The sequence below is a fragment of the Uloborus diversus genome, chromosome 4 (assembly GCF_026930045.1).
Source record: "Uloborus diversus isolate 005 chromosome 4, Udiv.v.3.1, whole genome shotgun sequence".
Taxonomy (NCBI): Eukaryota; Metazoa; Arthropoda; class Arachnida; order Araneae; family Uloboridae; genus Uloborus; species Uloborus diversus.
Genome location: NC_072734.1, coordinates 136,306,499 through 136,318,896, shown reverse-complemented (window position 1 = coordinate 136,318,896; position 12,398 = coordinate 136,306,499). Strand labels below are relative to the sequence as shown.

The 12,398-nt window shown below is 32.1% G+C and overlaps 1 protein-coding gene across 1 annotated transcript in view; it reads right to left on the bottom strand.

Annotated features, from left to right (window-relative positions):
* The window catches only part of LOC129220472 (S-adenosyl-L-methionine-dependent tRNA 4-demethylwyosine synthase TYW1-like), a 35,856-nt gene that overhangs the window by 6,861 nt on the left and 16,597 nt on the right, over window positions 1-12,398 (bottom strand). The window contains exons 6-11 of the mRNA XM_054854893.1: window positions 10,153-10,241; window positions 9,985-10,071; window positions 8,310-8,545; window positions 7,464-7,573; window positions 5,557-5,870; window positions 855-965 (exon numbers count right to left, since the gene is read on the bottom strand). Coding sequence (XP_054710868.1) covers window positions 855-965; window positions 5,557-5,870; window positions 7,464-7,573; window positions 8,310-8,545; window positions 9,985-10,071; window positions 10,153-10,241 — 947 coding nt within the window. The remainder of the gene's footprint in view (window positions 1-854; window positions 966-5,556; window positions 5,871-7,463; window positions 7,574-8,309; window positions 8,546-9,984; window positions 10,072-10,152; window positions 10,242-12,398) is intronic.

Sequence of the window (12,398 nt, the reverse complement as noted above, 5' to 3'; positions counted from 1 at the left end):
AAAATATCCTAACTTTCACCAGTTGAAAGTACCAGATATATACATATATATCAAAACATTTGGATATATATCAAAGTATGGGATATTTTCGAAAATATGATGATCTTTTCGAACCCTAATTAGAGGCCTCCACTGCTTCGTTGCCCCGGGGCCTCCGCACTTCCAAATCCAGCCCTGAGTTGAGCTGATGGTGGAATGTGGAATGAAAAGTAGAAGGAGGAGGAATGTTGATGTTATTGTTTGGAAGGGGAGTCACCTTCGATAAAAACATCAAGTAACGGTCCTTCAGGTGTTTTCTCTCTTTCACGTGTTACTTTTTTGTATTAGAAGAATCTCGGGATTCTTTCTCTAAAAACCTATCCAATGTTGTCTGCCTCTGGCTAATAACATTGTCGTTGAACAATTTGATGCTCCTGTAGCCCACAGCAATGTTTTGACACGTATTTTCTTCCAATGGTAACTCAGTTCTTTAATTTCTACTCTGGAAAGTTTTTCAACTGTCAGCTCATTTCTAAAGTTTTTGACAATCTCCATTCATCGACGTTGTCCGAATAGCGAAGAAGCATACAAATGAAAAGTAAAATTTTACTTGAACAAGTTGGACGAATAACAAGTATTGCAAATAGAGAGCCAGATGAATAGTAAGTTTTTACTGAATATTTAAATATTTTTTTCTAATTTCCTTGCATAAAATATAAGGAAAAGGGAAAAAAAATTAGTTGGATCACCTCAAAATAAAAATTAAAATCAAACCTGCATAGAAATCCCAAATCCCCAACAGGATAGATGTTAAGAAAAATAATACACTAGACTAAGGCAAAAATATATTCAAAAAAATCAGAAGTTTTACTTACTTTTATTTCAATGAAGTCAGGTTTGCCAACATGAACGAGCTTAGCATAACCTTCAATTTCATCAGTGTTCCACGCTTTTACTAAAGTCAGCCGATAAACTGTTCTTTGACCCTGTTGAAAAAAATATTTTAATCCTATTTATATTAAAAGTAACACATTACCTACATTACATGTATTCTCTATATTTATTTTCCATTCATATCTATATACAGTAAAACATAATTACAATGAGTTCAGATATTCCGAAATTCAGGATTTAATGAGGAAAATTAAGTCATTTGATAGGTAAAACGTTACAAATGTATTGGAACTTGTGAGAAAGCAAGATTTTTTTTACTTTCCTTGGAATTAACAAGAAAAATAATTGATCAAGCATGAATGAATTGCATAGATAACGGGAAATAATTTTCAAAAATGGAAATTATTCTTTAAAATTGAGACATGCATGTGAGTGTACTAAATCTGGAAAAGAAACTTAAAATGTGGTCATGCTTAGAGTTGGGAATGGTTGGGGGAAAAAACCAGAAATTATGGGTGAGGGAAGGGGATGAGTTTTTCCCTGATCAAGTTTAATTCTACTTGAGAAAAATTTAAAGTGTTGAAATTTCTAGCCCAAAATAATGTTTTATAATTAGAATATTAAATAAAGAAAAGAAATTTATAATATTTACATTCCAATGCTTTTTTTGATTAATTACTTTATGTTTAGTACCTTACATTGAAACAGATAGTAATTTTGATAATGAAGGCTGTAAGATAATTTATTTTCCCTATATACCTAAGTAATATTTGCTACTTTTCACATTAATAGTGTAAATGTATACACAGAACAAAGATTAGTATATCAATAACTAGAGGACCTGACAGACTGTTCAAACTTTGTAAATTGAAAAGTTAAAAAACTTCAATAAACTATAAAGTGTTTAAACCGTTTTGTTGAAAAAAATAAGTAAAAAGAAAATGCTTTAAGCTGCTTGGTGTCAGAATGTGTACATTTATTACAACTTGATTTATCTAATGCCCACAGGGCAGTGTTTTTATTAACTATTTTTTTCTCCTGAACTTGAGGGTTTGTTCCTTCAGCCATACTCAAAGGATAAGAAGCGTCTTCAGATATTAAGTGTAGAAAACTAACTACCCATCTAGAAGAAACGGAAAATCCCGCTGCAACATCCCCCATATGAAAAAGAATAAAACAATCGAAAGGATATCGTTTAAAAAAATGATAAAGGTAAAAACAGTTCTCTGAATAAGCGAAAATCACCCCCCCCCCCACCATGTAAAATAAACATTCTTCAATCAAAGTGACGAAATACTATTTAAAAACGAAAAACAATTCTTTGCAATTCGAAATATTTCGCCAAATAAACAAAAAATACAATAAATTACATTAACATTAGCTTTAAAATGTAAACAAATGATCACGCAACTCTATTGTTTATAGCCAAAGTCGCCAAGCCACCACGTTACTGTAATCCAGCCGATCAGTGAGCGAAGCTAACTCTGACCGATTAGCGGTCCGATTTTTTGAATGAAAACTTTTAAAACTTCAAATATTGCCTAATTTGTTCTCTTCACCAAAGATAAAGATCTTCCACTGCACCTCTTTTGTGTACAGAACTACCCTGTAATTTATCTGGATGAAAATAAAATTTGTTTCGTCTTTAAATTCCATCATATTTTCCTTTAAGGATTATCAAACTAATCAGTTTATTATTAAAGTATTCTTGACATTGGTGCCAAAACTCAGATGGATTTGAGCCGAGAAACAAATGTTGCTGGGGACGGTACTTTCTGATCATTTGGTTAGGAAAACCTAAAGCACTGATCCGGTCACATGGTTCAACGTTCAACTACGACGACAGAACACACGTTTTGCGTGAACTTTACTTTACCAATTCTTTACTTTAAAATATATCTCGGGACCTAAAATCACTGCTTTCAAGAAATGAAGGCTTCACTCTCTCTCTCTCTATATTTTATCTATTCTCCATTGACATATCCATGGTCCTACTCAAGTTCGGCCATGGACATATCACAGTAGGAAATTTCATTACAAAAGAACTGGCTTTCTTATTGTCCTTAGGCAACGGGTTAAATATTTATTCCAGTTATCGCTCAACAATAGATTAAAATCAATATTAATCATTTGGAAGATATAGCCATCCAATTTTTAAATTAATTAATTAATTAACAAAATGGTTTCCGATTCGATCTATTGCGCTTCAAAACCATGCTTTCCACAACTTAATTACACGCAAAAAATTTGATCAAAATCGGTCCAGCCGTTTAAAAGCCTTATGGTGACAAATGTCCGCACAGAAGATTTTTATATATTAAGATATCAAGTAGTGGAAACTTTTAGGTGGAAATTTTTATATAGTTTGATTAAATGTGTAATTGTGTATGCATATTTGTGCATCTATATGTATAAATGTGTGTGACAAACTTAATTCAAAAATAAATATGGTACAACCTTATTTATTCGGACCAGTGATGTTCTTATCAATTTTCCTGAGGGTATACTCCCGTAATCCATTACACACAATTTGTGTATGTGATCATGTACATTTTCATAATATGAAAATTTATGAAACTTGAGGGTACACGCTATATGTCTAAAAAATGTTTGAGAGTATACGGCGTATATGGAGTATACCGTATGGGAACACCACTGATCCGGACTAACTGGGACCAAAGGCAATCTGGATAAATGAAAAACTATAATGTGGGTGAAATGGTACTTAGCAAAACACATTCTTAAATAAGCAGTCTTATCATCTTTTATTGCAGTAAAAAACAATGCCTGGTAAAAAAATTATTGAAAATCTTTTCTCACAAAAACTTTTACATTCACAGTTCAGCTGCAGTGTTGACATCACTCTCTGAGGGTCCTTGTACTTGTCACCGAAGTGACTTACTTGCCCATGTATGGAACCCTCGTAGTGGTTGCAGTGGTGACAAGAGTGACTTCCAAGTATGCTATGTTGTCTGTTAAATTACTATAATTTATTTTAAGAACTATGTGAGAGTTGTGAATAGAATCTAAATGAAAAGAAAATATTTGGAGTATTTATATTTTCGTTCCTGTGATCATAATTTAGTTATTATTTAAGTGTATATATATTTTTTAATTCTAGATATTTAATCCAGATAAACGAGGTTCTACAGCAAATAAATAAATTAAGGCAACTTTCTGTAAAATCTCATAATTTACAAAAAAAAAGGGGGGGGGGAGGCGAATTTGAGAAGACATTTGATTTAAAAATGAACAAAAATCATATCTTACTCAAAATTAATAGTTGATCAATAATTCGACTAAATTGGTTAATTTTTCGTGAGTTGAAAAAAAAAACTAATCCATGTTTTTAATAATGAAAGTTAGAAGTATATTTCTGTGAAAAAGACAAAATAACATAACTTGGATTGCATATATCTTAAAATATTTCACATGTTTTAACGCTTTCTGAGAAAATATGGCTATTAAATAAGTTAATTTGAAAATTTTAAATCTTTAGACATGCTCACAAAAGGTGACAAATGAGTATATGGAAGGCATATGGAAAAAATACAATTGGCAAGCCATGTCAAATAGCACTATCTTTTTGGGAAAAGCAGTAGAATCATTCAAATGAATATTGAAAATCAGAAAGTGGAAAATGGCACATCTAGCAAACAACTTTCATACATAGATCTATGTCTAATCAAATTGTAGTTGTTCAGATTTTGCTCTTACATTATATCTAGTGGCACTTTAATTAGAATTTTTTGACATTGTTTCCCCTTAATTTCATTTTTATTCTCAAATAAGGCAATTATCTTTGACTTATTTACAACTTGGGTCTTTTTTTACTTACATTTATTTTCTTACATATTTTAGTTTGGTCAATTTCAATTCATTTTTATTTTACTATTAGAAATGTCAGCAATTTTTACCTCTTTGTTCCATCTTCAAATTGTTGCCTCAGAGCAAAAATGGGATATTTTACATTTATTTTGAGGCATAGTTGTCGTACTGTTGCTCTGAGGCGACAAAGTATCTCTACTAATAATAAAGCTGTAAGTTTGTCTGGATTTCTGTCCGGATCACTGTGATGCACATAGCGCCTGAACCGTTCGGCCGATTTTCATGAAATTTGGTACAAAGTTAGTTTGTAGCATGGGGGTGTGCACATCGAAGCGATTTTTCAAAAATTCGATGTGGTTCTTTTTCTATTCTAATTTTAAGGAACAAAATTATCATAAGATACACGAGTAAACTACGAAATTATCATAATGTGGAACCGTAACATGGGAAGAGCAAGTGAACATAGCCATTTGGCGAGATATTCATCATCCAGTATTTTTTAAATATACAGGCGAACCAGATGAACCTTTTGATTTTCTACTACAAGCAAAGCCGTGCAGGTGCCGCGAGTATGAGAATAAATTGAAACCCTGGCTTCTCGCTAGAAACTTTTACCAATACAGTGGATGCCCATTAATTGAATCAGTTGTAAATTGAATCTAATTGTCAAAAACAGAATAAAATCTAACTTCATTGAATTGGCCGCTTTAGTGAATCAGCCGCTTTACAGAATCAAAACTATTTAGAACAAACATAATTCATATCAGCGGCGGCCACTGTACTTGATATTCCAAACATGAAATAATACTCAAACCTAGAATATGCTTAAAATTTACTACAGGATGAAATAATTACCTTTTCTGACAGAGCTGTCAAGCTGTCAATAAATCGTTTCCAGAAGTCTTTAAATAGAGGACGATCAATCTTCTTTAAACTCTGCTCATTACTGGCATCAACTGATACGTATAACTGAGTGACAGGAACTAATTTTGAAATAGCCTCAGGAAACTGCGCGTTTGTTACAAGAAAGGTCGATATTTTCTTATTGTGAAGTAACTCAACCAGTGCATTTATTTCTGGATACATTATAGGCTCCCCGACCAATGATAAAGCGCAATGCTTTACTTCCAAGCCTTCAGCAATCCTTTCAGGCTTCACACCAGGAACACCTTTTATGTGAAAGAAAATTAATCTAGCAACAGATATACTTTTTAATTAAAGACAAAGGTAAAAAAAATCAGTTAAAATAGCTACCTCGCAGAAATGAAAAATAGAAAAAAGACTACATGCTCACAAAACATTTAAATCATTTAACTCTTATTGGTAGAATGTATGCAATTTCTTCAATATCCAAGGCGAACAAAAATATTACTAAAATAGCAAAATAATTAGAAAATTTTAGCATTATTTCAAGTTTTATATGATTATTTAACTATGCTAGTACGTTTTGATATACACTAAATATTTTTAGATTCAGATATTTTTAACGTCTTGACAAACTTATTTCGTGCTTTGCATTTTCAATAAAAGAATAGCATTGTGGAAAATGAGGAAAGAAGGAAAATTGAAATTTCAAAAATATTTTTACGTGTTCGCTGCCAACTTTAAACTTTCTTTAAATGATGACACAGTTCTTGAGAAAAGCACAGAAGATTCATTTACAGCTATGTACAGGAAATGCAGTTACAACTGCTAAATCAACCATAGCAGTTAGGCAAATATCTGTTAACACCGTAAACTCAACGGTTACACACGTATTTACATCCAAATACCCAAAAACACAGCAAAGGCTAATACACACAATAACACAGCTAACGCTCAGACAGTTTAAAAAGCAAAACTAACTCTCCCATTCAAATGCCACACTGCTTTTATACTACTTTTAAAAGTTCCACAAAATTCAAATCTTATCTTTCAGAGATAGAGGGAAAAATATACTTCATTCGAATGTAAAGGAATTGTATATTCATTACAAGAAACTATTTACAGGTTAAGTTACTACAATAATTTTAGATGAAAGATAATGGAATAAACACCAAATTTAGCCAGATTACAACAAATTAATCACAAAAATAATTACTATTTACAGAATTTGTAGCCGCCTGCCTTGTCTAGAGGTCAGAGATGTCTGACTGCGACAGGAAGGTCCGGGTTCGAATCCTGGCTCGGGCATGGACGTACTTTCTCTCTCCTGTCCTTGTCCTTTCTTTGTGAGAATGTGCTGTGCCTACCCTATAAACGGGTCCTTACGGCATGCGTGTACTGTTGAAGTCGGACTTCACACCAAATTACGGTACAGTTGGAAAAGTGAAGCAGCGCACCCCAAAAATTGCCAGCCTAGCTGGCACACGACAACAACAACAGAATTTGTAACAATATTACATTTGAATCTTTTTCAAATTTTCATTTTACAAATCGTAAACATTCAAATGGGCACAAAATCAAAATGGTAATGCATCTTATTTTCTATCCCACCCATCTACAATTTCATTCTTAGAATTTTTTTTTTTAGAATTTATTATTGTTATGGTCTTTATACTCTTTTTGTGTATTTCACTCCTCTGAAATATGCTTCACTCCACAAAAAAAATGTAAAGGAGCATTTTCAAGCCTTGAAAAAACCTCTAAATAATCTGTGTTGTGAATAATGTTATGTACTTAAAGGTAATTATAAAAATAAAAAAAACAACAACACTTTAATTAATGCATTCAAAATTCAGTTCTTGTATTAAGGTTATGATTCATAGGCTAGAGAAACAAACCTTTAAATTCCTTTATCATGTTATAATGATTTTTCAATGCAAGGTTTACAATTTCATCAGGTTTGTCCATTTTCCATTTCCACTCAGTTCCAACTGGATTAGTGTGATGCCTACAAAAAATAAATATTTCTAATATATCATTTCAAAAAAAAAAAAAAGGTAATTCATATATTTACCTCAAAGGAAACAATAACAATAATGGCAACTAAAGGAGGCACCTAACTAAGCAAACTGATTTTCCCAAGTTTTCAACAAAAATCTCCGACTTTTCCAGCCAAATTTCCCCACAATCAGAAAGAATTACTTAGAAAATCTTTTAGTTGTATTAAAATGCAAGTATTAACAGGAAAAGTGATTTTGAACAGAAGTTATTCATGGTCCTTTTCAAGTTTTCCATCTTAATTCAAAAATTAATAAGAACAAGTTTTGAAATTTTGCAACGTAAACATACATTAAATGAATGCAAAGATGATGTCTGAACTGTGCCCCAAACATTTTCATACATTGAAGAACAAGAAGGGAAAAGAAAAATAATTTTGTAATTAACAGTAATTTATGTAAATGAGACTCAGCAAAATTAAGAATAAAATTTTTGAAATCAGAGACTTATCAATGAAATATATTATCCTCTTTCAATTATATAACAAATTGTACACAAATACAGTATAATTTCAATTTAACGATACCCAATTTAATGATATATTTCACACTGATCCGGATTTAATTGTATTGAATGTATATGCTCCTTGATTTAAGAATATTCTTTTTTTTCCAATACCTTTTTCCAGTCCCCTGACAATTGGTAAATCGGGATGATACTGTAATTATTTTAAAAAAATGACATACCTCCAACAAAACACGCATTTATTTGCACAGGCAAGACTTGGGGTTGTTTCCATGCACCTGTGACTTTCTATGCCATAAAAGGTGTGCTTATAACATCCTCCTCTGCCTCGCAACATAGATTTAGTCCACCGACACATCTTAACACCAGAGTGAGAACCAAGAAGTTTATAACCTTGCTTTGTGAGAGATTCTCGGAGGATAGGTGTTATCATTTCTTTAACTTCTTTGCCGTCGTTCTGAAAAATTAAGGGAATACATCCAAAGATATACATTATATAATATAAATCAGGGGTTCTGAAACTGGGTGCTGCAGGAAAGGGCAAGAGGTGCCACAAAATGTCCGTGGTATCAACACAATCAGAGGTAGAGTAGGCAGTCTTGCATAATATAGACGAACGCGCGAACAGCGTTCGCAGAAAATTTTTGGCTCTGCAGAAACTTTTTTTCAAACTGCAAACGTTGATTTAAAAAAAATTTTCTTTCTTTTTCTTTTTTTTTAAAGGGAATTTTTAAGAAAATCCCAGAGTTTAGTTCTGTTAAAGCCTTTCTCCAAAAGACTTTTAAAGCACATGTGTAAAACAAATAATGGGTTTGGCAGTTTCCTTCAGTTGGTGAAAAATAAGCAAACTATATGTTATTGTAAAAAAAAAATAAAAAAATAAAAAAAAAAAATAAATGATTTAAAGTACTTTTTTTTTGTCTCTTTCATATTTGAATATAAATTTAATTTTTTATTCAAGGCTGAGTAAGGCAAAATAATTATTTGCAGAAAATTTTCCAGTTAGGATTTGTGTTCGCAGAAAGCTTTTCATTTTATCTAAGTCTGAGAGTAGGGTGTTCTGAAAAAATTCTAGCTCTCCCAAAAGGTACCATAAATCAGAAATTTGGAGCCCCCTGTTATAATTGTATCCAACACATACCCAGAATTATTCTGGCGAGGGAAGGTAAAGCGTAGTATTTGGGAATTTTTCAATTTTTTTCCATTTTTGTCATTTATTGCACTTTAGCTTTATTGTACAAGCTTGCTTATTTGTTTTTTGCTGAAAATAAAGCTTGAAAAAACATCTAATTCCAAAGTTTCCTCATTTAGTATTGAATCCAAAATGCATTTTTTCAAATATCTCAAAAACTCATTTCTGCAGATACTGCACTTTACCTTACAATGGCAGAACTACATATATTTGTTTTAAAAAGTTTTAGAAGAACAGTTAAAGTTAAAAAAGAATTTCCAAACAAAGACACTTTTTTTTCGCTGATAATTGATCTTACTAGTATGTAGTGGCTATCATGAAACTTTCTTCTATACCCTTCTTATAATTCTCAAATCTCAGACCGTATTGATCATTTCTGCAGAAAATCAGCAATTAGGCAAGAAAGCAGAATCAACAGGGAAAAGTGAAAGTGCTTTTAAGAGCCTCAGATTATATACTAAAATTAATTACAAGTACCTATTTGTTAACAAATAGAAACTGGCAACAGAATAAATTTGAAATCATTGAGCTTTTTCTGATTGTCAGAAAGAAATCACTGCTAATTGCATGGTCATGGTTGTAAAATCAGATATAATTAAGTGGAAAATTCTAAATGAAGTTTATGCAGAAAAATCATAAGTACAGGTAAAATATTAAAATACATGAAAATGATACAAAAAAAAAAAAAAAAAAAGCTTACTAACCTGGTTTTTCTTCATGCTACTAACAGCATGGCCAAGTTCCTCCACATCCATAACATCATTTTCATCACTACTTTCGGAAACATCATCCTAAAATTGAAAAATAATAATTTATATTTATAGATTAAAAAAACATACTTCAATCAAACTGAATGATAAAATAGCATATACCTCAATCTCATTTTGAACACTGTTATCTTCATCACTGCGTACAGTTGATAAAAGATTTTTCTGCCAGAAATCAAATGATTCTTCTAATCCTAGAATGGACAGATATGCATTGCATGAGGATATTTTAATGACCTTAACATTTGTTTTTCACATATATTTTTATGCATGTACAACTGAACTCCTCTAGCTCAAATTTCACAGGATCGAAGAAAATTTCGAAATAAGGAGATTTTGACAAATTTATCAGGGATGAGAGTGGTCAGAGAGCAAAAAGGAAGAAATCCAAAAAAAATTTCGTAAAAGGGGTGATATCCAAAACCGCATCAAAATAGAACCTGGAAGCCATGATATTCAAAAATTCAATAAAAAAGGCTAATTTACAAGTTTTAAAGGTAATACGTATTTAATTAAGTATCTATACATATAATAAAATAAGATGTTTGTGTGTGTGTGTGTGGCGCGCATCCCGGGAAAACGGTAAGGCCTAGAAAGATGAAATTTGGTATACAGGTGTAGTTTTTGCTGAAGTTGTGCACCTCGGGCTTCGATTTTTGATATTTTAATTAGAAAAAAAGTTATTTCATGTTTTATGTGATTTTTAGCACTTTTTAGTACTTTTATCCTCACAGACCCCGAACCATTCGCGCCAGACAAATATTTTTGATATTATAGTGTCGGAAATTTAATTTTAAATATGATGAACAAAAAAGTTTTGAAGATAGAGCAATTTTTGTATTTTTTATGAATTTTTGAAAAAACCTTTAATTTGCATGTTTTCCTGGGTTTTATTTTTTTCTAATATCATCCTGCGAGAAGTATCAAAGCCTCATTTCTGAAATTTAAGTTAAAAATAGTAAAACCATTTCGCCCTCTTCAGAAGAAAAAAGTTCTTAAAAATACGCAATAGTTTTTTTTTTACAATATTTTTAATGCTGAACACATCATGTCCTTTCACGCATCAGTCGAAAAAAGCGTTCTTCAATCTTTTATGAATGTGACGTCACTACTTGGATTTCGATTCGATATTTACGATGGAATCTTAATCGCAAGCAATGTTAATCTTTTTTTTTTTTTTTACTATATAGCTTACCACGTGTTTTTTCGGCAGCGCTTGCTTTTTTCTTTCCATTTTTTTTTTTTTTTTTTTTTTTTGTTTTATTTAGGGACTGCATTTATTTCTTTTTCCATTCCCCCCCCCCCCCAAGCTGGACCTTTCGCTTGACCTATATTACGTTACATTTCATAGTTGTGCGCATTAATTCAATGAAAACAGCGAGATTTTTTTTATCTTTGTCAAACGCTACTTTTTGCACACTACGGGGAATTTGAGCTTGTTTTTTTTTTTTTTTTTTTTGCTCTACTTAAATGAAAAAAGCGGTTTTTTGAGTGTTCTTTGTTTTTATTAGGAAATGGGTGAAGAGGTCAAAATAAATAGAGATGGATAAGAAAATGTAGAGATAGATTGTAAAGGTAGATAGCCGCCGAAGGCGTCAATCTTGGCGTAAAAATGTGAATGGCACAAAAAAAAAAAAAAAAGATAGAGATGGATTGATTAATACTGCTGCCAAATTTATTTAAACAACCGCCGAAGGCGGCAAACTTGAAGTAAAAAGGTAAATGACAAGTTAGCCAAACAGCCGCCGTAGGTGGCTGCTTGCACATTGGGTGTCAATGCCCCCCTCCCTCCCCCACATACACCATGACTTTGAAAAAACAATGCTTTCACATAAAAGTGGAAGTACTTTTTGTTATTATTCGACAAAATTTGCATGAAGAGTACGTCGTTTGTGTCTCCCCTCCCCCTCCTTTAAAAATATTCCAAACGACGAAACTGGAGACTGATCTAGAAAATATTTTATTCAAATTATTAATGATATAGATAGATATAGATTGATTGACACCGCCACGAAATTAATTTAAGCAGCCGCCGATGGCGGCAACATTGGCGTAAAAATACGAATAATAATACTGATTTATAGAGAAAAACATTGATTAATGTCGTCGCTAAATTGTTTAAGCAGCCGTCGAAGGCGTAAAAAGGCGGACCAGCTGGTCGCCGCAGGCGGCTAGTAAGTAATAATTCTGTACAGTTTGCTGCATTGTACCATTTCTTGCAAGAGTGTTTATAAATAAATGAATCTAAATTTTGAAAAAGAGGCAACAATTTCTAACCCCTGAGTTATTGCACAAAGGGTTGGGGGAGTCAGAGGTCAATCTTGGCAATCACACAATAGTGTTCATATTTT